A 22,615-nucleotide genomic window follows, 5' to 3' on the forward strand; every position below is an offset into this window, starting at 1 on the left:
TGAAAATATGTTCCACACCTTATGTCATCAGGGAAATTAAAACAAGATACTACCACACACCTATTAGAATGACTAGAATACAGAACACTGACAACACCAAATGCTGACGAGGATGTGGAGCAACAGGAACTCTTACACATTGCTGATGGGAATGCAAAATGGTGCAGCCACTTTGGAAGACAGCATGATGGTTTCTTACAAAACTCAACATACTCTTACCATATGATCCAGAAACCATGTACTTTGGTATTCACCCAAAGGCACTGAAAGCTTACATCCACATAAACACCTGCACATGGATATTTACTGACAAAACATGGAAGCAACTGAGATGTCCTTCAGTAGGTGAATTGATAAATGAACTGTGATACGTCCAGATGATGGAATATTATTCAGAGCTAAAGAGAAATGAGTTATCAAGCTATAAATGAAAAGATGTGGAGGAACCTCAAATGCAGACTCCTAAGTGAAAGAAGCCAATATCAAAGGGCTCCATATGGTATGATTCCAACTATGTGACATTCTGGAAAAGGTGAAGCTATGGGGACAGTAAAAACATCAGTGCTTGCCAGAGGTTGGGGGCGAGGGTAAACCGATGGAGCACAGAGGATTTTCAGGGCACTGAATCTATATGTATGAAACTATAACATGGATACATGTCATGACACATTTGTCCAAACCCACAGAATACGTGACAGTAGGGTAAACCCTAATGTAAACTACAGCAAACTACAGCCTTTAGTGATGGGTCAATGAATGTTCACTGACTGTAACAAAGGTCCCACTCTGGTGGAGGATGTTGATAATGGGGGAGGCTATGCAAGTGTAGGGATAGGGGGTAGATGGGAAACCTCTGTACCTTCCTCTCAATTTTCCTGTGAGCCTTAAACAACTGAGTTGGTTGGACTCAGTGGTGTGCCGGAGCTGTCCCGTACCAACTTAAAACTGATTCTGCACATCCCTTCCCAGTTCCACATCCAGTGACATCACAATGGTAGCCTGACATTGGCCATGGTGGGAAAATTTACACCACGGAAATCGGCAACTGGCAAACATTACATATCAGGGTCTGTTCTTAGAGCGACAGGTTATCAGCACACCACAGGTTAAGGTGTAGACTGGGTAGAATGCAGACTAGCGGTGGCTGGAGACAATGCGAAACAGAGGCCACACTACTTTCATCTAGATACGCCAGACAAGGTTACATTATATTTGTAATGCCCAGCGGCACTTTCAAGAAAAAAAGGGAAATTGTAGGATGTCAGAAATGCAGAGGACACAAAACAAGAACACTCATGGTAGATGCTGACACTATGGCAGCCAAGGTGGGGGAGAAGAAGAGCAGCAGAAAGATCCAGAAATATCCCTAACGATAGAGGCTGTGTTCAAACGCCCAGAGGGAGACAGGAGACAAGGCCTCGGGGCCACGGAAGGTGGGAGCTTGGAAGGAAAACGCTTGCACTAAGCCAGGACCCTGAAGAGCTGCACCTATGTGACAGGGGGCAAGGAAAGCTCCACCCATGGCCTGGAAGGTGGTAAGAATGCTTGCCGCCACTCTGGCTCCCAGTCAGGGAGAAGGGATTCCCGTGAGAAATCAAAACCCCAGGTCTGTGCCTGGTGTGGGTTCAAAGCTCAGCCTGACACTTTGGACATGCTGCAAAAATCTGAAATGCAGAATTTATTTAGCATAACCTCGGGGGCTGCTGCAGAAGAAAAAGTGCAAAAGTGCTTCTTCTAAGAGGAACACATCCAAAAACATAAGACTCCATTTAAAATCAATAAAAAGGTTTTTTAAATTTTTTAAATAAGATAGACTCAATAAAAAAAAAAAAGCTAAAGACACATAAAATCTCACCACGAGAGTCAAAAGGGAAAAAAGGAACATCTACAATGCAGACCACGTGGGGCTGGTGTGTGAGAGGCGCCTGTGGAAGATGTACTCACAATCAAAATTTACAGAACACACAGGCAAACAATTCCCAGCGACAGTCAGTCTAACTTGCGATAACAGAACGACCTGAAAGAGATGCTGAAAGATCCCTTGGCTGCTGTGTGGTTGAGGGGAGAGGCTGGAAGCAATGAGACCAGTTAGGAGGCTGTTGCTCTGATCTAGACGAGAGATAGAGGTGGCAGGTTAGGCTAGAGGCAATGGGGGCTGATATCATTTGACTATTTTAAGAGCACATTACAATCATTTTACAGATGAGAAACCTGAGACCCAAAAGGTAAAAGTGCTTTCCACAAGGTCAGAGCAGAAAGGGAACTGGAACTCAGGGATCCCGAGCTCACTTCCATGTTCTTTAGTCCACAGTGTAGAACGCTCGCATGTAAAGAAACTATCACCCATATCCCATAGAGACCTGCATGTGTAACATCAGTGGAGGTGGAGAAGCACAGAACAGGTGATGTCCTCTCTCCCTTCCTGGGTTCAGCCAACACCCTGAAGAGGGAGGTGAGACCCTGCCCAATCGCTGCCACTTTTGCAACCCAGACTATCTCCCCACCGCCTTACCTTCTGCTCCAGCTCGTTCCTAGACGCCAGCTCCGAGTCCAGCCTCTCCTCGGACTGCTGGAGACGCTTCCTGAGGAACTCGTTCTCCATCTGAGCACAGTCAAAGCGCATCTGCCACTCATCCGCTGTTTAACAGAGTCAGAGAGGCCAGGACGGGAGGCTCAGTGAACGAGGGTGGTTCTCTCCCACGGCCTTAGCTCTTTGTGCACAATTTCACAGTGTTAATAGAATTCCTGAGGCTCGACCTCAGGCTGCAGATTAGGAAATCCCACTTTAAGTCCAAGCTTTAAAAACCACTTCCTCCAGGCAGCCTGCCCTGACTACCTCCAGGTGTCTAACGTTACTGACCACTCACTATTTTAAGCTTGGTCGTTTTACACTGTTCAATTTCTCTACAAGTGTGCAAAGACCTTTTTTTTCCCCAAGGGAAGTCCATAATTTTTGAGGGTAGGGGAGCTGTTTTAGTCATTTGCGGGTTTCTCCACACCCTCTAGAAAAGTCCCCCCCACACAGCCGTTCCCCCCCACATGGTAACACAAGTTCACCAACTGGAGTCATCCTACTGGCCTACCACACTGGGTGACAAGAGTATAAAATCAGCGACTGTTGGTTGAATTACTTAACAAATAAATCAATGAGCAATAATTAAAGTGTCTATTAAATGAAGAGCATTTGCAAGTTTCTTGAGAGCAGGGCCCAACTAAAATTCTTCTATAAACCACCCACCCACACACAACAGGGTCTGGCTCAGTGCTGGACGCATACCGTAAAAGGTTCTCTTTAAATACTTAACCATGTATAGTGGGAAAACATATATCTTTAGTAATTTCAACTCCACCTTGATTCACAGAAGAGGCTGTGGTGCCACTGCAGTGGTGTGATTAAAGTGTTTTATTGCTTCTTTCAACTTTCCTGTATTTTTGAAATTTTCTGTAATGAGTATGTGTTACTTTCATAATGAAAAACAAAAGATTTGTGGATTAGCTTCCTGGAATAAGCATCCCGAGCTGAAAGCCTGCACAGCTAATGCGCTCATGAGCTAAGCGCATTTCCCCCATCGTCCGACGCCCATATCTTTGCACAGGAAAACAAATGGCCGGGGAGTATCATTCAGACATAAATCACAGTCGGGGTGGACCTGGGGCTGATGTTCTCCTGGGGAAATTGTGCCGGTTCTGGGCCAACACGTTCCCCACTCCCTGCGTGGACCCTGCCTTGTTGGGTCTCAGGTATGTGAGAACCTCAGACTCCTGTGGATTAACCTCCCTGGAAAACGCCTGCCCTGGGGGCAGCCAGGAGGAGAGGATAACGAGAGCAGGAAGCAAGTGTGCCCTGCCTCTCCTCCACCACCTCCGACCTTGGCTCCTCTGAGTGTCCCTGATGTTTCTAGGGCATTGATTCTCTGGGGGCACTGAAGGAATGGTATCAATGTTTCATAAAGGCTGACAGGCACGCTGGGAATCCTCCTCAGCTGACTCATTTAGACTGGGGAGAGGAGGTGACAAAGATGTCATCCTGCCCATCCAGCCGTGAGAGGCGAGTCCCCAGGTTACCGTCTAAGGCGGGCACCACCAGGAACCCCTGGCTCCTCCGAACATACCTCTCGTTGGGCAATTCAGGGGTCCTCTCACCCTCTCTCCATTCATTCAGTAACTGCTAAGTGCCTGACATCACTTTTTTTTTTTTTTTTTGCGGTATGCAGGCCTCTCACTGCTGTGGCCTCTCCCAGACCGGGGCACGAACCCGTGGCCCCCGCGTCGGCAGGCGGACTCTCAACCACTGCGCCACCAGGGAAGCCCAGAACCAGTATATTTTTAAATCATTCTTTGCATTATTACTAAACAGCACCTGCCACACTGATAATTTATTACTTGGGATATTGCTGGACTATCTGTTTAATGCCTGTGTCTTCCACTGGGCTGAGAAGGCAAGGACTGTTCCTTTCTCTCCGCCAACGTCTCAGCCCCTAATGCAGCGCCTAGAGCATCATGATCGCAGTACATGTGAATGAATGGAATAAAAGGACAGCTTTTCCACCAGCGTCTAATCCCGTGGGTCCCAGTGGCTCACCTCCTCCAGTGCGACTCCTTTCCAAATCATTCAAGCGAATTTTCTGCTGGGCTTCTTCCAACTGCTTCTCCACTTCTCCCAAATTCTTCTGGACTTGCTCATACTTGCTCTGGAAGAGAGGCCTCAAGGTTTCAAACTGGAGCTAGACAGAGGCCATCTCACCTAAGGTGTCCCCAAACCAGTACTGGCCACCTACCCCCTGCACAGTCTTCACCCAGGACACCTGCAAGGCCAAGACTTAGGAAGACTCAAATGTCCTCCAGGACTCCGAGTGTGGGAGTCGGTAAGCCTGTGCATCCCAGATGTGAGCACGGGGCGGTGGGGGTTCGGGGGGGGCAGGCCCGCCTCTCCCAGCAACTCTGCTCAGCCACTCCCACCCCCGGCACTCCCGACCACTCGCCTTTAGCTCCTGAACTTCCCGGGAGGCCCGCAGCCGCTCTGCCCGCTCACTCTCCAGCACGTGGCAGGCCACGTCCCCTTTGAAGCGCTCCTCGGCCAGCTCTGCGGTCAACTCCGCAATCTGGGAGGGGGAGGGGGAAGGCAGGGTTACTTGAGGGCGCTGCACACCCTTCCGCCTCCACACACACTCCACAGGACCACCCTTGGACTAATCACTGGGTCTTCTCGCAAGGCAACCCTTCAGCATAAGGTGGCTAAGAGCACGGGTGCTGGAATTTTACTGGTCCAGGTGTGTTAGAATCCCTGGCTCAACACTCTGAACCAGGCAGGACGCCTCTCGGACACTCAGTTCTCTCGGCTTTAGCGGGGGGTGGATAACTGAGAGAATTGTCGTGAGGATTGAGATGACCCACGTAAAGCTTAGCATGGGGCCCAGCACACAGTAAGCATTCAATTAAAAACCACTTGTTCTGGTAGAAACTCTCCTTAGCCGTCCTTCAGGGAGCCATCTCACTGGGCCAACCAACAGGCTCCCTCAGTAAGACACGCTCACGGGTGCCCACCCCCCAGGGATGCCCTCAGCCAGGAAACACCTGCACGGTTCCCCAGGGTCCACCTGCCCCTACCAGGTGACAGCCACGCTCACCCGGTATCGACTGTGTGTGCTCCCAACCTGCTTATGTCTCATACACTTTTACCGCCATTACCTATCCTATTAGCTATTACATAAACCTGTAAAATGGGACCGGGCAGAGTTTCCATGAAAACTAGGTTGAATGCTTTGGAGGTAACAAATACAAGTGAGTTGCTTCTTAAAATTCTGTCAAACAGGTGTAGGTGCAACAACTATAAAGAAAAAACCAGAAGTAAAAAATTTAGGCTTTTGCATTCAGATTTCTTTGCCATTTGCTCTGCTTTAAAGAAATCAAAACTGGACATCATGTAGCTGTGTGCTAGGGGTGTGGTCCAAAAAAGAAGCGGATCTGGGGTCAGACGCTTATCCTCAAAGGGCTCTGATCCTACCTCAGTGAGTTGAGGTAGACACGTTTAAAGTTAAAAATAAAAATGTTTATTTTTAAATGAATTCCCACTTGCACTGACTTTTTTTTTTCCCCCCAAAATAACCGACCAACAACAAACACCAAACGGGTCAGCGCTTCTGTGGTCTTATTGTTCCAAAATACAGCCTTCTGGGTTAAAGGATATGCCGAAGAAAGTGAGGAGAGAAACATATGAGTGGACAGTTTAGACCAAGAGGCACAGAATTGACCTTGAACAGAAGAGGAGTCCTCATGAAACTGAGGCTACCCCTTGTGTGAGGCAGTGGCTCAAGTCCAGAGGGAGAGAACGAAAAGAAAAAAAAATAGAGGTAAGAACCCTGTACAGGGTTCAAGTTCAGACACAACCACCAACATATTGCGTGACCCTGGACAAGTTTCTTCCTCTCTGGGGCTGTGGTCACCCGAGCTACAAAATGCACTAAATTAGGTGATGTCTCCTGTCCTCTGGCAATCCCATTCTATGCCATAGATCTTGCATATAAAGATGTCAAAACACCACAGTTTCCCGTCAGACCCTGCGTGTGGTACCGAGGAGCGGCCGTGTGGTGCTCTCACACAGACTCGAGGTGGCCCTTCTGGTGTGGAATCCAGGCCCCGTCAAAACTATCAGTTCACACGTGGCCTCAAAAACCACTCAGCTGCCCCATGAAGAAGGAGGATGCAGATCTGTATGTTCTGCCATTAAAAAAAAAAAAAAAAAACCCAAGTCACACTGCCAAGGGGAAAAAAAAAAATAGAACGTTTGGCATGTTTCCATTTTTGTCTGTACTTGCACAGAAAAAGGCACTACCAAGCTGTGAATGGGGATTCCCCGCCACAGACCCCCGAACGATGGACTCACAGAGGACTCCAATTTCCTTGTGATGCATTTCTGTACTGGTGATTTTTTAAACCGCTTTTGTAATCAGAAAAACACAAACCAAAAATATCTTTTTTAAATAGCCTAAACCATAAATTGAGCTGGGACTGCCCTGTCCATTCTATGCCCCCCCCCCTTTCTTTCTCCTCCAGCCCATCAGCTTCCCTCCCATCTTGCTGACCATACCAGTGACAGCTCAGGCCAAAATGCCAATTTCAATAAACAGACAAAAAAAACGAGGCTTAAGGGGAGTGTTCGGAAGTCACACAACAAGTGAGCAGCACAGCGTGGAAGCGGACCCAGGTCCCTCACATCCAAGTACTGAACGCCAGTTAAAGGGGAAAGGGCTCTCTGGCCGTGTTCCTGGCTGCCTTTGGGGTGGGGCTTCCTTTGCCATTCCTCGCACTGTCGTCTCTACAGTATTCATTGCAATGACCTTGGACGGTTGTTTAAATACAAATCTCAGGATCCTCAGATCCCCCAAACCCAAGTCTCTGAGGTGGGACCCAGGAATGTGAATTTCAACACACTCCAGGGTGATTCTTCAGCACCACGAAGTTGAAGAATTACTGCCGTAGAAATAGCTAGGATCGCCTCCTAATCTTGGCCTCACCTGGCTTTAGATGGGTTAGATCTGCCTATGGATGTGCAAAGGCGTTCAAGCTGGAAAAATGATTACTTGCAGTGGGTGCCGACTACAGGCCAGTGCAATCCAGGAGCGCCCCAGATCACACCCCTAAACATGCCCCGCATCCCGAGATCAGCCCTGATCCCATACACAACTGTGTTCCCTCTGCCTTAGCCAATCAGTATGAAATCTAATTTGTGCTAATGGGCCTGAGCAAAGGGAGCACAAAATTAATTTAATGCATTAATTCTGAGTTCCACAGACCCCAAGTCTGGAAACAAAAGAACAATTAGTCCTTTCAACCTGGGCAAACGACAGCCGCTTTTAATAGAGACAGTAGCCCCTAACCTCCCCCTGTCCCCACAAAGCCCTCTCCCTTCACACATTTTGGGGTCTGGGGGCTCTGTCTGTGAGGTGAGGGGTAGGCACCACACCCAGAGCTATTAGGTGAGTGCAAAATGAAGGCCAAGTTAATGAGGGGAGAGGCTGGTCTGCAAAGCCAGAAGGGACCTCTGCGGATTGCTCCAGGACCAGTTAACCAGCAATTATTCTGGAAGCCTCCCTGGGTCCGTCACTTGGCCAAGTCATCAGAAACCCTCTTTCTACTTAGGGACAACGACTCCAAGGGCCTGCCAGAGAGGGAGGGACAGAAATGAATTAATCTGCTGGACATTTTGCACAAACAAATAATATATCCTGCACGCTGACACCATGCGCAGTTTGCGGCAACAGTGGGTAACGGGGATTTGAAGGATGTTAAGTGCCGAGCACACGTGGGGTTCCGTGGGCTGTCACTGTCACCTGCCCTTCATGATACAAGCACCCTGCCCTCAAAGACTCCACTGTCGAGTTGGAGAGAGAAGAAAACCACATGTGAGGCGCCCACGTGTCTTGCCTCAACCCTGCCCTGGGCTCTTATACTCAAGGGCCCTCTGACCCCAAGTCACCTTTCCCGTCGAGAGCAAACAGCACCCTTTCCCTCTCCTCCTGTACTTTTCAGTTTAACCGAAAGGATTTGTTCATAATAAGCCCTTGAATGAGAAGCAGCTCACTCATCCACCACTGAGGACAGACATAAGCTTACTGAGCACTGGGCACAGACGCCTTATGAGGAGGGTCTTTGCACAGGACAAGAAACAGGCACTGAGAGGTGAAACGATGTGCTCAAATCAGAGATGATGAGTGTCAGAGGGAGTCCGCCGGGGCGGTCTCACTCCCGGGTCCTGGCTGGACCTCTGTCCAGACGGTCCTCTGTCCCGCATCCACTGTCCAACTCAGTCCCCTGCCCCTGGGCCCCTGGGGGCAGCAGAGCAGGAATCGTCGTCCTCCTGGAGCAGACGTGGAACAGCCGGCGAGTGCAGGTCAACGGCCTGATAAGACCTGGACCCCAACCACTCCACGGGGCCACGGCCAAAGGGAGCCTTGTGGACCCCCCGTGGAAGGGAAGCCCCCATCCCCATCAACCTGAGTGGCTAAAACAGAAAATGGAAAAAAAATCAGAAGAGAGAAAAGAGAGAGAGGCGAGAAAATGAATCGACAGGTGAAGGGCAGCCTGACGGCAAGGCCAGCGGCGGGGGGCGGGGGGCCGCTGTCTGCTGGTCAAGGAGATTAAGCAGGTCTCACGGTACCTGCCCCGAAAGCTGCCCCAGGCATCACGGACGACTCAGGACAAGTCTCCGGGGCCCCAGAGACACAGGCAGACACCAGTGCAGGCACCACTGTATTTCTTTTCCCAGCTGGGGCCGCCACCTGCTCGTAAGTAACAGTAATACCTCAGTCACAATCGCCACCACAGACAGCGCTGACGCCGCGCCCAGCACAGGCTCACCCACAGAACCCTCACGGCAACGCAGACAGGCAGGCACTGACGGCTCCAGACTGCAGATGAGGCACCAGGGTGCAGACGGCCAAGGACACCCAGCCAGCCAGGGGCAGAGCTGGGCTATGAATTACGGCAGCCTGGCTCCTGAGCCTTCACTTCTAACCACACCGTCAAACTGCCTCTTGGGGGCTCAAAGAACATGTGCTGAGTGAACGAATAAATGCGCGTAAACCAAGGAGCGGATTTCGGTGGAGATGGGCCGCTGCTTTAAGAGTGCCGAGAGGAGGGGCATCTCCTGAGCGGGACGTGGGGATGGACACATCGCCGACTGGCCGTGGGGGCAGAAGGGACAGTTACGGGCTTTCACGAGCTTTAGAAAGGGTCTTCAAGGAACCCTAGCACCCCCCAAAAGGATAATAACCCCTCAGGTGCTGTCACCCACACATCCCATCCTGAGAATGCTCTTTGGTCCGGCCCCGACCTTCAGGATGGAGCTCAACCCTCTAACATGCTTCTCACAGCCCCTGTGACCCGGCCCAGCTTCATGGCCTGACCCCCACGCCATAATCACCCTCGCTCCAGGAGACACTCCATGAGGCACCGCCAGGACCGCAGGTGCCAGATCAGGTCCCTGCTCTCTGGCTCTGCCCTTGCTCTGCCCTCCACCTGGAATGCCTCCCCACCCCATGGCCTGGCTGGGCCTGCTCAGCCTTCAAGACCCCTCCTCCAAGAAGCCCTCCCTGAGCCCATTCCTAGTCTGGGTAGATGCTCCTCCTGGATCCCAGACAGACCTGGGTTCCAATCCCAGCTCTGCTAGTCACGGGCTGTGTGATGTCAGGCAAATCACTTCCCCTCTACGAGCTTCACTTTCCTCATCTAGAACGCGGGGTACTAACGCCTCCCTCACAGTGTGATTTGAAGGCAAAATGAGATGATGCAGGTAGAGTATTTATCACAGCACCTGGCCCAGACACACTGCTCGTTAAATGTTACTTTAATTCCTAACTTCGGCACTATTCCGTTCATTCATTCAATGCCCACGGAATGCTTGGAGGGTGCAGTATTATAGCTAAGGTGTATCATTGTCTTTGAGGAACTCAGTTTGCTGGGGGGAAGGTAAAAAATATCAACAGTGTATTAGTCAGAGTGGGGCTGCGTCAGAGGGAGTGTGACGGCTGCTTTACAGACCCCTCCTCACACAGCCCTACACGGAGGAATGCGTCCTACTCATGGTGTCACCGTCTTACTCATGGTGACGCAAGGGCTCAGAGTCTTGAGGAATTTGCCTATAATCCCGCAGCAATGAGGGCACAAGGGCACAAGGTCAGCTGTCCTGATGGACCCTCTGCTCCTGTCCCAGAGCACCAGGGCAGGTCATTGTCATCATCCCCGCCTCGTACAGCCCCCGCTTCTGCATTTGCGTTGCAAGGCAGCTAGGGACGAGATGATGGGCCCCATTTTCACCTGGGGAAGCAGAGGCACGCAGAATGGACTTTCCAGCCGAGCCCTCCTCTGTGGGGCTTTGGCTCACCCCACTGAGGCCATCTTTAAACATGCTCACCCGGTGTCGGCAGAGCCTCTGCAGCTGGCTGTCCGCCGGGAGGATGCCCTCCCCGGCATGTGCCCACAGTGAAGGCCCGAGAGACCCTAACATCTTGAGTCAGGTAGGAAACCAGGCTGTTTTATTCTCCTGGGGACGAGGGGCTACCACGTCCCGTCCCCACCGAGGCAGAGCGCTGTGCCAGAGCACGGAACCAGGCGTCAGGAGAGCTGGGCTGAGGTCAAGGCCCGTGACCCCCAGCAAGTCACTTCCTGTCCCCTCCTAGAGGTCAGCTGCTGCTGGACATCACGGCCATCACAGCCACCTCCCTCAGGGCTATGCGAACGCACTTCTGCCCTAAGTTTCCAGTCCCCGCTGCAACCTGGTGCTTCTCTCGGCAATTCCTCACCCAGAAGTGAAACTTCCTGGGCTAATGAGGCCAGACATCGGAGCGCATGGGCCTCCGTCTTCTGCCGTAAATAAGGTCCTGGATATATTCCAGAGAGAGAAGAGACCGCCCCTCTCTCACGCACCGCCACGTGCTCCCGCAGCCTGCCAAGGGCTCCCTACCAGACTGGCTGCTTCCTTGTGAAAATAAAAAACCCCACTTGGCATGCAGGCCGATTTTGCACGCTTGAAGAAGATTTACAGCCAGCGACTCAGAGGTTCCTCGTCTCTCTTCTGCTCCTTCGCAAATGAAGCACTCAAATCATTTTGCCATAATGTTGTCTTTTGACTAAGCCCCGTCAAATGGGAGTTCCCACTGATGAGGCAACACCATGTTTCAGCCACGGTCCTGCGGCTGTTTCCCCCTGCTGAGACGAGGGTGGGGTGCAGACGCTGTGAAGGGGGCTGGGGGTCTTCAGGAGGCACAGCCCTGAAGGAGCGTCTGCTCCCCAACTGTCAACAGGAACTCGCTTCCAAGAAAGGAGAACCGCGTGGAAGGAGATGTGGGAAGAGACACTTCGTATTAATGTTTCTCAAAGTGTGATCCCTGGACCAGCAGGTTCAACATCACCTGAGAACTTATTAGAAACACAGAAGCTCCAGGGCCACCCCAAGCCACCGACTCAGAACCTCGAAGGCCGGGATCCAGCGATCTACATCCTGACACGTCCTCTCGGGGATTCTGACACACACTCACCACTGCTCTAACACAGCACAACCCTCCCGCATCAGAGTCACCTCAAGGCTTGGTGAAGAAGCACTGAAGGACCTCCACCTCCAAGATTCCCTCCTGGGTCAAAGCCTTGAGAGATGGGACCAGGGAAGCTACAGGGTTAACAGCTCTTCTGGATCATTCCGACGCTCTTTAAAGTGCAAAAGCAAGAACACAAATCAACAGTAGCTTTGCCCAGGTCGTGGGTGGGAGGTGGGGGGAAGGGAAGGGAAACGGAGCCCCTTCTTCGAAAGCAATCTTACTTGGGCCCCAACATGCTACATTTCACCAAATCTGAGCTGCCATTGATTGTAAGATGCATCCTGAGTCCAGAGGTGTACAAAGGGAGAAAATAATGTGCATCTGAGAATCGATAAAAACAGAATGAAACCAAAAAAGTGCATATACTGTAATGGATGCAGGTTTGGGAGTCCTGGAGCCCTCTGACCTCCTCCTCGCCCTCTGGTGGGTCTGAAGAGACGCAGGGCTTCAGAAAACACTTCAAATTACTGCATCAGAGAAGGCAAGCCACAGAGTGGAAGGCATGTGTACTACTTACATTGAGCAACTGACCTTATATCCACGGCATATAAAGAACTGCTACAAATTAACAAGAAAAGCAACAGAAAAGACGTGAAAGACCACTTTGCCAAAGAGGATAACCAAATAGCCAAAAACAAGTGAAGAGGTGCAAATTAAAATCACAATGTTGTACAAGTGCACACCCACCACAATCGCTAAATGAAAAAGGCAGGTAAGGCCCAGTGCAGGTAAGGACGTGGAGCAGGCAGAATGCTCACCTGTGGCCACGTGCAAGTGCAAACCGACACAAACACGGTAGCAAGCTGTTGGGCAGCATCTACAAAAACTGAACACAGAAACAACTTAAAACCCAGCCATTCCATCCCTAGGTGTATTCCTAACAGAAGTGTACGACCTGTGCACCAAAAGACACGTGTGAGGATGTTCACAGCAGGCTTGCTCTTTATAGTTGAAAAAGAGAAACAACTGAATGTTCCTTTAGAGTAGAAGGGATAGAGAGCGGTCTCTGTGCATAATGGACTACTCTACAGTAAAGGGAGGGAGTGATCCACCATCACCCATGACAAGGTGGATGAATGTCACAAATGATGTCAAATGAAAGAAACCAGACACAAATGAGTAGGCATCTTTGATGAATTTAGGTAAAGTGCAGAAACAGGGAGAAAACTAATCTCTAGCGTCAGAAGTCAGTTTGGTGGTTACGGGTGGAGGGTAGTGGCTGAAAGGGGGCACCGGGGGGGAAGCTGAGGGAAGCTGGGAGTGACCTGTGTCACACTCTGGGTGCTGGCTGCATTGGTGTGTCCACTTTGTGAAAATTCATTAAGCTGTACACTTAAGATGTGGGCACTTTTTTGTATGTTGGACCTTAACCTAAGTCTAAAAGGCAGGAGGAAAGGAGAAACAGGAGGAAGAGGAGGCGGCAGAAAGGGGGGTTTGAGAAGGAAGAGGAAGAAATCCTAACACTCAGTCATCTAAATGTGCTTCCTGGATAAAGCGCTGCTTTGACTCCCGGCTGAATTCTCTTTATGGCCCTGGCATCACACCCTTGGCTTGCATTGCAAGGAGATGCTACCAAAAGCATTCCTACACACCCCTCTTGTATTAACTGTGTGAATAGTGCCCTTGGTGCCCTTTTAATGAGGATTCATGAGAGAAACTTCTCTAATAACTAGATTATCTCAATACCCTGAAAAGTTACTTTTTTCTCAAGCAACAGGTGTGTGTGTGTGTGTGTGTGTGTGTGTGTGTTTAACCTAGGCACAACATGTCTATGGAATATACTGTTTTCCTCTTTGCTTTGGTTGCTAGGAAGCTCAGTGTCAAAATTTCGGCCCACTTTGAATGGTTCCACTCACCCATCCTGTGTCTATTCTGTACCTGGGGCCGGGCTGACGTGATGAGCAAGACACATCCCTGCCCTTGGGTTCTCCCAGTCTAGCTGGGACACAGGAGGTGATTAGGTTGCACCGATCAATGCTGTGAGGGGAAGGAAGCACAGGGCCAGGGGTAGAATATAGTGGGGGCCTAACCCACCCTTAGAGGGTCAAGGAAGGCTTCTTGGAGGAAGCACCACCTGAACTCAGTAAGAAGGGATGATCAGACATTTACCAGGTGAAGAGGGTGGAGAGGAATGCTCCAGGCAGAGGGAACAGCACAGGCAAAGGCTGTGAGGTGAGAGTGAGTCTGAGGCCAATGGTAAACGTCTATATTCTAACTCTCCCTGGTTTTGTATACTCAGCTCTTAGTTCCCTTTGCTCTGATTTTCTTAGCTTTAAATTTTTATCTTATTTTTTCAAGGCCCCATGCATTCAACCGTGTGTGACACAAAGACAAAAAGAGCCTGGACAGAATATTCCGTAGGTGCTGACATGTCTATGCTTGGTTCCGGTCTCAGAAGCCTAGCTCCCTCCCTCTCTCCTCCCAGTGTCCTGTAAGCTGGAGCTCTAGATGCTAAAGATGCTCACCGCATCCCTCTCTCCAAGTCTCCCCCAGCAGCTGACACATCGCAAACTCCCAAGTCCAACCTGACAGCTCGAGATGAATTACTGCATCAAGTGTCAGCTCGGCAGGAAGGAATTTCTACCGGGAAGTCACCGATATTCCCCACCAGCCCACAGAGCTCCGATTTTTTGCTTCTGCTGCTCTACTCATGGCTACTTCCGGCAAGAGAGGTCAGGCCACTGGCCCTCTGGAGCCTCGATGGAGAACGTAAGGCGCTCTCAGTTGTCGTTTCGTCTCCGCCTCACAGTCTCGTCCACGAGAGGGGCACCGGCTCATGGCGCAGCAGCCCCGCCCGCCCAGCTTCTCCTAACTCTGTGTGCAGACGTGACTCTCCCTTCCAGGGGCCCCTGCCTCTTGCCTGACCATGGGAGTGGGTGTGGATTGAGCAGACAGAGGACCCTTGGTGGGGAGAGTGGACACAATCACGGGGAGGATGAGAAGGGTGGAAAAGAGACAGCCCCCCACCCCAACTTCATTCCATGCCCCACGTGAGCCAGCGAGGCTCAACTCAGGCTGCGAACGTAGAGCGAAGGTTGAGTTATGTTGGCTTGATGGTGAATCTAATTTCAGTCCCCATTAGCCACCAACCAAACCAAGCAATATTACCAGTAATGACAACATCACAGCCTCGCCGGCAGAGAACGCTCTAGCTTTGCTCTGGACTGAGCTTTATCTCATGTTGCTTCAGGACCTTTGCACTTGCTGTTTCTACCCTTCCTCCAGATCTGCACAGAAACGGGTACAGCAAATCGTTCAGATCTACATTCAAATATCTCAGTCCACAGAAGTCTTCCCTGACCACTCAGGAAATACTGGCCCCCACTCGACCTCCCTCCACTGTCACCTCGCTCTGCTTAATACCTGCAGCACTCCACCATCTGAAACTAGTTTGCGTGTTTATTTACTTGTGATCTGTCTCCCTCTATTGGCCTGGAGACTTTGTGAGGACAGGGACTTTGCTTTGTCCCTGGTTGTATCCAAGGGGTCGGTCCAGTTGAATGTCTGCCACACGGGAGATGCTCACAGTATGTGATGAACATGGGAATAAATCAGCTCCACCTGAACTCCACCAGAAGCCTGTGAGGTACCCAGGGCTTCCTGAAGAAAGGCAGCGAAGCATTCAACTAGGGTGCAAAATTGAAGGGAGCACCGAAAACCTCAGAAATCAAGATAAACTAAAAACGTTAATGCAATCTTTAAGAAAATCAAAATTAATGCCAAAAATCTGTGATGACTAAAATATCAAACTTTTAAATAAAGAATCAAGACAGGATCCCACTGTGCAGAGTTCGTCACTTGCCTCACCCTAATCTTGGCCCGTAAACCCTGCATTTATTTAAAATTCTGATATTCTGCTCATCCTGGATTTTTTTCTTTTTTTTTTTTTTTTTTGCGGTTCGCGGGCCTCTCACTGTGGTGGCCTCTCCCGTTGCGGAGCACAGGCTCCGGACACGCAGGCTCAGCGGCCATGGCTCACGGGCGCAGCCGCCCCGCGGCATGTGGGATCTTCCCGGACCGGGGCACAAACCCACGTCCCCTGCATCGTCGGCAGGCGGACTCTCAACCACTGCGCCACCAGGGAAGCCCAATCCTGGATTTTTTGCATTCAATTCACCTCTTAAAAGATACTGCATTAAATATTATTTATCTCGCTGAGTTTTTTGGTGCCCCTTTTAATTCTGTGCCTCAGACACACGCCTTCCTCTCCTCACCCTCATCCGGCCCCGAGAGCTGAATGGGATGGCAAGTTTTCCTTGGAGAGCTCTTTCCTGGTCTCCCCACAGCTCACTGACCGCGCCCCCACATTATACGGAATGAAGACGTGTAGGGGTCTGTAATCTGAGATCGTCTCCTTGGGGGCAGGGCCATCCGGTTCACGTCTTCATCCCCAGCCCACGAACTCGATCCCCAGCCAAACAGAGAAAACCCCGGCCTGCAGTCACACACACCCCAGCCCAACCTTCCCCAGTCACGTGTCCCTTCCATCCCCCAGAGTCGGCCACTATGCAGAATCTGGCATTATTATTCCCATGAATGCCTTTACACCATAACTACTTAGCTATATTCCCCAATCACTGTATGGTATTGTTGTGCTCATTTTAAAAACTGATATGTACTGTAACACATTTTAGGCATTCTTTTGTAAATTAATCCTTTTCCTTCAGCATTTTGTTTCCGAGGGCAATCCATGTTGGTTCATGTATCTCTGGTTGAAGGGTCACGAAACGTCTTCTATAAAGAGCCAGATAGTAAATATTTTTAATCTCTGCAGGTCATACAGTCTGTCACAACTGCTCAACTCTGCCTTTGTAGCACGAAAGCAGCCAGACTAGGCACAGATGAATGGGCGTGGCCGTGTGCCCATAAAACTACAAAGAACAGGTGGTGACATGGATCTGCCCTGCGGGCCATAGTTTGCTGCCTCTTTATCCATTTTCACTTTGGCAACTGAGTTTTTAGTGTAACAAAATGTGTTCATGCGTTCTGTCAACAGACTCCCTTTTGGGTGTTCACATTTCTTCAACACGACAAATGTTGCTGCTATAAGCTTCTTGTCTTTTCATTTAGGTGAGAGAGCTTCTCCTGCATGTGCACCTAGAAGTGGAATTGCTGGGCCACAGGGTACAGGCAGCTTCATCTTTCAGAGATAATGCTAGATTGTTCAAGAGCCATGAGATCAATTTACTCTCCCCCCAGCAGCATGAGCTCCTGCCGCTACGCCCCTGCCAGCACTTGGCTACATCAGACCTCTGGATTTTGCCCATCTGAAGCGTGAAATGACACCTATTGTGTTAATTCCCATTTCCTGATTGCTAGTTAGTTGCTCATCTTTTCACGAGTTTATTGGCCATCTGAATTCCTGATCATCAGAACTCTTGCTCCTGGGAACTGCCAATTCCTAATTTTTGCCCATTTTTTTTAAACTGGAGTGTTTGCCTTTTTTCCAGTTGATTTGAGGAAATTCTTTACATATCCTGGTTACTCTTTATCAATTATATGTGTTGCAGATTTCATCTCCCAGTATGTGGTGTGTCTCCATTTTATGCTCTGACCATCAGAAGTTGATTACTTTACTGGGGTCCCAGTGATCATTTTCCCCCTGTGATTTGTGCTTTTGTGACTTATTGAAGAAATTCTTCCCTTTGGGGCCAAATGACATGGGTTTGAATCTCAGCTCTATACTTGCTGGTTGTGTGGCCTGGGGAAGGTACCTAATATCCCAGAGCCTCAGTTTCGTCCTCTGTAAAACGAGGACAGTAACAGCATGCACTTCACGGGGTTACTCTGAGGAGGCCCGAAGGCACTTAGCACAACGCCAGGCTCATCCTCATCACCTTCTCCATCAGCAGACCTCCCCCCGCACAGGGACCCCACACAGGAGGGATGGGGCTACCTTGCTCTCCAGAAGGTCTGTGTTCTGCCGCAGATCATTCCGAGACCTCTCTGACTTTTCTAGCTTCTGTCTCAGCGCTGTAAGCTCCGCCTACAAAAGCAAACACCTTAACAGAAGCCATTCCGCACTGGAGGTATAGGTTCCACGTACATAAAGAGTGGCCAGGGAACGAAGTAGGCAAGTCAGCAGCCTATCTGTGATGACACCCAGATGCCAAGTTCCTACGAGGGATGTTTTCTTTGACCATTTCTGAATATCAATGGCTCTGCTCACGCAAGTCTGGTCTATACCACCCCAGTCTAGGGGCTGAATGCAAATACTCAGAACAGGACCGCCACTTATCCTGAGACTGGGCACGCCCGAGTGAGACGGGTGCTCAGCTCTTCGTCTTCCCTAATTATCACTTTTTGGCCAGTGGGTCAGCATGAGGTTTACAATACCACCATCAGGAGCAACTGAAATGCCCACGCACTGAAGGCTGGTGGAGTGAACCATGAAACACACACACCAAGGAGGCCTATGTGGCCATGAAACGAGAACAAGGAAGACTTCTTTAAAAATGGGAACCATGTGACGATATATAAATGTATCACATTAACATGTTGCACAGCTTAAATTCACAATGTTGCAGGTCCAATATACTTCAGTTAAAACATTTTTTAAAAGAAAATCCAAAACAATAGACATGCCATGATTCTTAAAATATATTTTGAAGTGAAAAATGCAAGTTGCAGAAGAAAACATAGTATGCTACCTTTTGTGTAAAAAAGAAAGGAACCATTAGTTTAGAGTGTGTGTGTGTGTGTGTGTGTGTGTGTGTGTGTGTGTGTGTGTGTGTACAGGCATACTTTGTTTCATTGAGCTGGGCTTTATTGCACTTTGCAGACATTGCATTTTTTTACAAATTGAAGGTTGGTGGCAACCCTGTGTTGAGCAAGTCTATTGGTGCATTTTTTCCAACAGCATTATTTTTCAATTAAGGTACGTACGCTGTTTTTTTAGACAGAATGCTATTGCACACTTAATAGACTAAAGTATAGTGTCAACTTTTGTAGGCTCTGGGAAGCCACCAAATTCACGTGACTCACTTTACCGTGATACCCACTTTATCTCGGTGGTCTGGAACTGAACCTGCACTATCTCTGAGAAATGCCTGTATTTGCTAATTTTTGCAAAAAGGACCAACAGGCAGGATAAATCAGAAACCAATCAGAGCAGTTATCTATAACAGGTGGGTGCTAATAGGGGTAGAAGGGAGAGTAAGGGGAGCGCCCCCTGAGAGATAAGAAGATAAAGGACTCAAACACTCTCCCCTTGAGTCTCCCGGATGAGCAGTAAGCGAGCGTTTGCACGCCCCCGGGGTGGTGATGGCGCCTCTGACCAGCACCCACTAGCCCACAGAGGAGCTGGCCACATGGTGGAGGGAGGTCTGTGTCGAAGGGAGCAGAGGGATATCTGCAAGGGGGCAGCGAGGGCTGTTGGCGGAGCATTCCCAGATGAAGGATTTCAAGGGGTGGGGCACTGGGTCTGGATGCAAACACTAAGGGGCGGGGCGGAGGGAGGCGCCCTGCCTGCCCCGTGCACCCACCTCCTTGGCGCGGAGCTGCTCCTCCCCGATGGTGGCACTCAGCAGGGGCCGAAGGGAACCCAGGAGCTGCCACCACGGCCAGTCCTTGACCGCCAAGAACACAGCCACATTCTTCTGGATGCACTGGGCAGCCAGCCGGTGAATCTGCAGGGGAGGGAGAGTGGAAACTGAAGGGCCTTTCCCAGCCCAGTTGAAGGAGGCAGAGGGTGGCAAAGGGGGTACAGGAAATGGGTTTATCCTAGTGGAAGGGATTGGGTAAACTTAAAAAAAAAACAACCTTCCTTTCATGGAGTCAGGCTCCTGGCATCAATATTAGGCCACAGTTTAATCTTGCATAACCTAATAATAATAATAATAGGACAAGGAGTAGAAAATATTATATAAAACAACAGGGTCACCTCTTACATGGGGATCAGGCTCAAAAGTCACCGTGCAAGGCAAAAACTATCCTCAGAAGTCCCTGACGCTGCCCGCGAGACACAGTGGCCACGATTATGTCGCTAGTTGATATTTAAGGAAGGGATATTATTTTAAGCCCATTTAAACACAAATTCCATGCTTCCCACTCTTCAGTGTGCATCGGAATCTCCTGGAACGCTTGTTAAAACACAGACGGCTGGGCTCTACCCCAGAGGGTCGGATTCAGTGAGTCTGGGGTGGGGCCCGAGAACCTGCATTACTCACAATGCAGGTCCGGGCACCACACTTTGAGAACCGCTGACCTAGTGCATTCTTACCATAGGTGGGAATCAAGCTGACTAAGAAGCCAGAGGTCCTTTCCCTTTGCCACCATCACAACAGCCAAGGCTCGTACAGCTGGCACAGCGCCTCCTACGGGCCATACACTGCCCAGAGCATCTTACACGCACCAGCTTAGTCCTCACTACAGCCCTGTGAAGGTAGGTGTTGTTATTATCTCCATTTCAGATGGGAAAACTGAGGCACAGAGAGGTACAGTCACGTGCCCAGTGCCACACAGCTTCTCAGTGGCAGTGTTAGGATATGAACCCCTGCAGTCTGGCTGCAGACACAGCCCAGGCGCTTAATTAACCTCTATTTCAAATCATCCCAAGGCATAAACTACCGGAGTGCAGAGCGCTGGTAAAACTGCCTACAGTATTTTCACTATTAATGTTCTTGCCTTTCTCTGTTCTTACCAAGTACGTACAAGGGAATTTACCAATTGACATGAGCTGGAGGCATGTGCGCTGAGACTCATTCTGGCGGCAGTAATTAACGACGACAACACTAAGGCAATGACAGCTGGTATTTACCGAGCAGTAAAGATGAGCCACGTACTGTACTACGTGCACATTATCTCATGTCACCTCCACTCAGGTACTACGTGGTACAGATGGGATTCGAACACGCTTCCTGTTTGTCTCCAGAGCCGTGCTGCCTTTCTCCATCATGCAGGCTACAGAAAGGAGACTCAGTCTCCGGATATGTCTGAGGATGGTGGCCCAGGGTGGTTCAGGACTGAGGACTCTGACCTTGCCCTTTGGTCCCAAAGGCCTCTGTGGCCAGGTCCTGCCCACGTGCTCTCTGCTGACCCATGAAAGCCAAGTTCTCCAGAGATGGGACCGGTTGAAACCATTTCCAACCCAGGAGGGCTTGGACAACCTCGTGGATATCCTGACCAAGGCTAACATCGGTGGTGATTTGATGTCAGTGTCCTAGAACAATCATATCATCTTACAAAGTGTCTATTAAAGTCTGACCACTCGGGGTGGGTCTGTGGACCAGCCGCACTGGCACCATCATGGGAGACGGGCAGACCCCGTGCTCGCCCCAGACCCACTGGACCAGAATCCACACGTTAACATCCCACTGGAGATTCGTGCACAAGAGGAAGCGTGAGAAGCAGGGATTACAGCCCCCAGACCAGCACAGATGGTGCTTTTCCCCGATCCCACGCCCCTGCCAGGTTCACAAGGCACTTGGGCCCCCGCACCTTCAGCTTCTTGAACTCCTGACGAGACAGAAAGCCCTTGCAAGCCGCCTGCAACAAGATGATGCTGTGAGACACCAGCTTCTCCCGCTGCTTCTCCAGCCTGGAGACCACGCCCGCCTTGAGGAAGACCTGGAAGGAGAGAAGGCTGCAGGTGACTTCGCTGCCACCGAATCAGACCGCCTCAAGTGGGAGGTGCTGCCGCTCAGACCCCAGCTCTCCTAGACCTACCCGAAGTATCTGTCAGTAGCTGCCCTTGACTGGGGGTCTAAATGGTCAGAGCATCTTGCCTCCTGATGCCTCCTCTTTCCCTTCTTCTGGCCCCTGGATGCTCAGAGTGTGGTCCATGCACCTTAGCATGGTCATTGTCACCTCCTGGGAGTTTGTTAGAAACGCAGCATCTCAGGCCCCACCCCAGAGCTGCGGAGTCAGAACTGGCATTTTCATTTAATCCCCAGGGGATTCATGCACACGCTCATTTGAGAACCACTGGTAGGACAGACCTGCCTAAGCGTCTCTGTGCACCGGAATCACCCAGGGAAGGCGGTCAATGCGCATTCCCAGGCCCCACCCCAGGATATGCAGAATCATGGGCTTGGTGTCAGTCCTGGGTGTGCGTTCTTTTCTGATAAGTGCTGTTGGCCCTGAGACAAGCGCCACCCCAGAAATACTTGGTCCTGCCTTATAAGGAGGGGCAGAGAATGCGGGGGAAGTGAGGGCAGCCCTCCTTGGTCAGGAGGGGATGGGGCCTGGCGGTGCCACCAGCGGGAGGTGCAGACACTGAGCAGAACACAGCGGAAAACACCGTTTCCAGGCCCTGGTGCACCAACAGTGGATGAGGGCCCCTGCAGCGAAGTGATCACTGCCTCCCCGGCACCCCCGCGGCTGCCCCCAAGAGACTGCAGGGAACACGGGAGGGTTTTCAGAGGGAACCAGCAGCTCTGGGGCCAGGCCTGCTCCGGCCAACGCGGTGGGGTCATTAAAGCTGGTGTCGCCTCCCCAGAGGCAAAGGAAAGACGCTCTGCTGCTGGGATATGTATGAGTCGGTGACGGGAGGGTTACGTTTCAGACGCCTTGGTGCCGCTTAC

At 50.5% G+C, this 22,615-nt stretch overlaps 1 protein-coding gene across 1 annotated transcript in view; it reads right to left on the bottom strand.

Moving 5' to 3' along the window:
* Positions 1 to 22,615, bottom strand: part of MYO18B (myosin XVIIIB) — a 221,992-nt gene that overhangs the window by 109,485 nt on the left and 89,892 nt on the right. The window contains exons 22-27 of the mRNA XM_079941940.1: positions 21,531 to 21,659; positions 19,577 to 19,720; positions 17,989 to 18,078; positions 4,983 to 5,102; positions 4,583 to 4,691; positions 2,513 to 2,637 (exon numbers count right to left, since the gene is read on the bottom strand). Coding sequence (XP_079798066.1) covers positions 2,513 to 2,637; positions 4,583 to 4,691; positions 4,983 to 5,102; positions 17,989 to 18,078; positions 19,577 to 19,720; positions 21,531 to 21,659 — 717 coding nt within the window. The remainder of the gene's footprint in view (positions 1 to 2,512; positions 2,638 to 4,582; positions 4,692 to 4,982; positions 5,103 to 17,988; positions 18,079 to 19,576; positions 19,721 to 21,530; positions 21,660 to 22,615) is intronic.

The sequence above is a fragment of the Stenella coeruleoalba genome (assembly GCF_951394435.1).
Source record: "Stenella coeruleoalba genome assembly, chromosome: 14".
Taxonomy (NCBI): domain Eukaryota; kingdom Metazoa; phylum Chordata; class Mammalia; order Artiodactyla; family Delphinidae; genus Stenella; species Stenella coeruleoalba.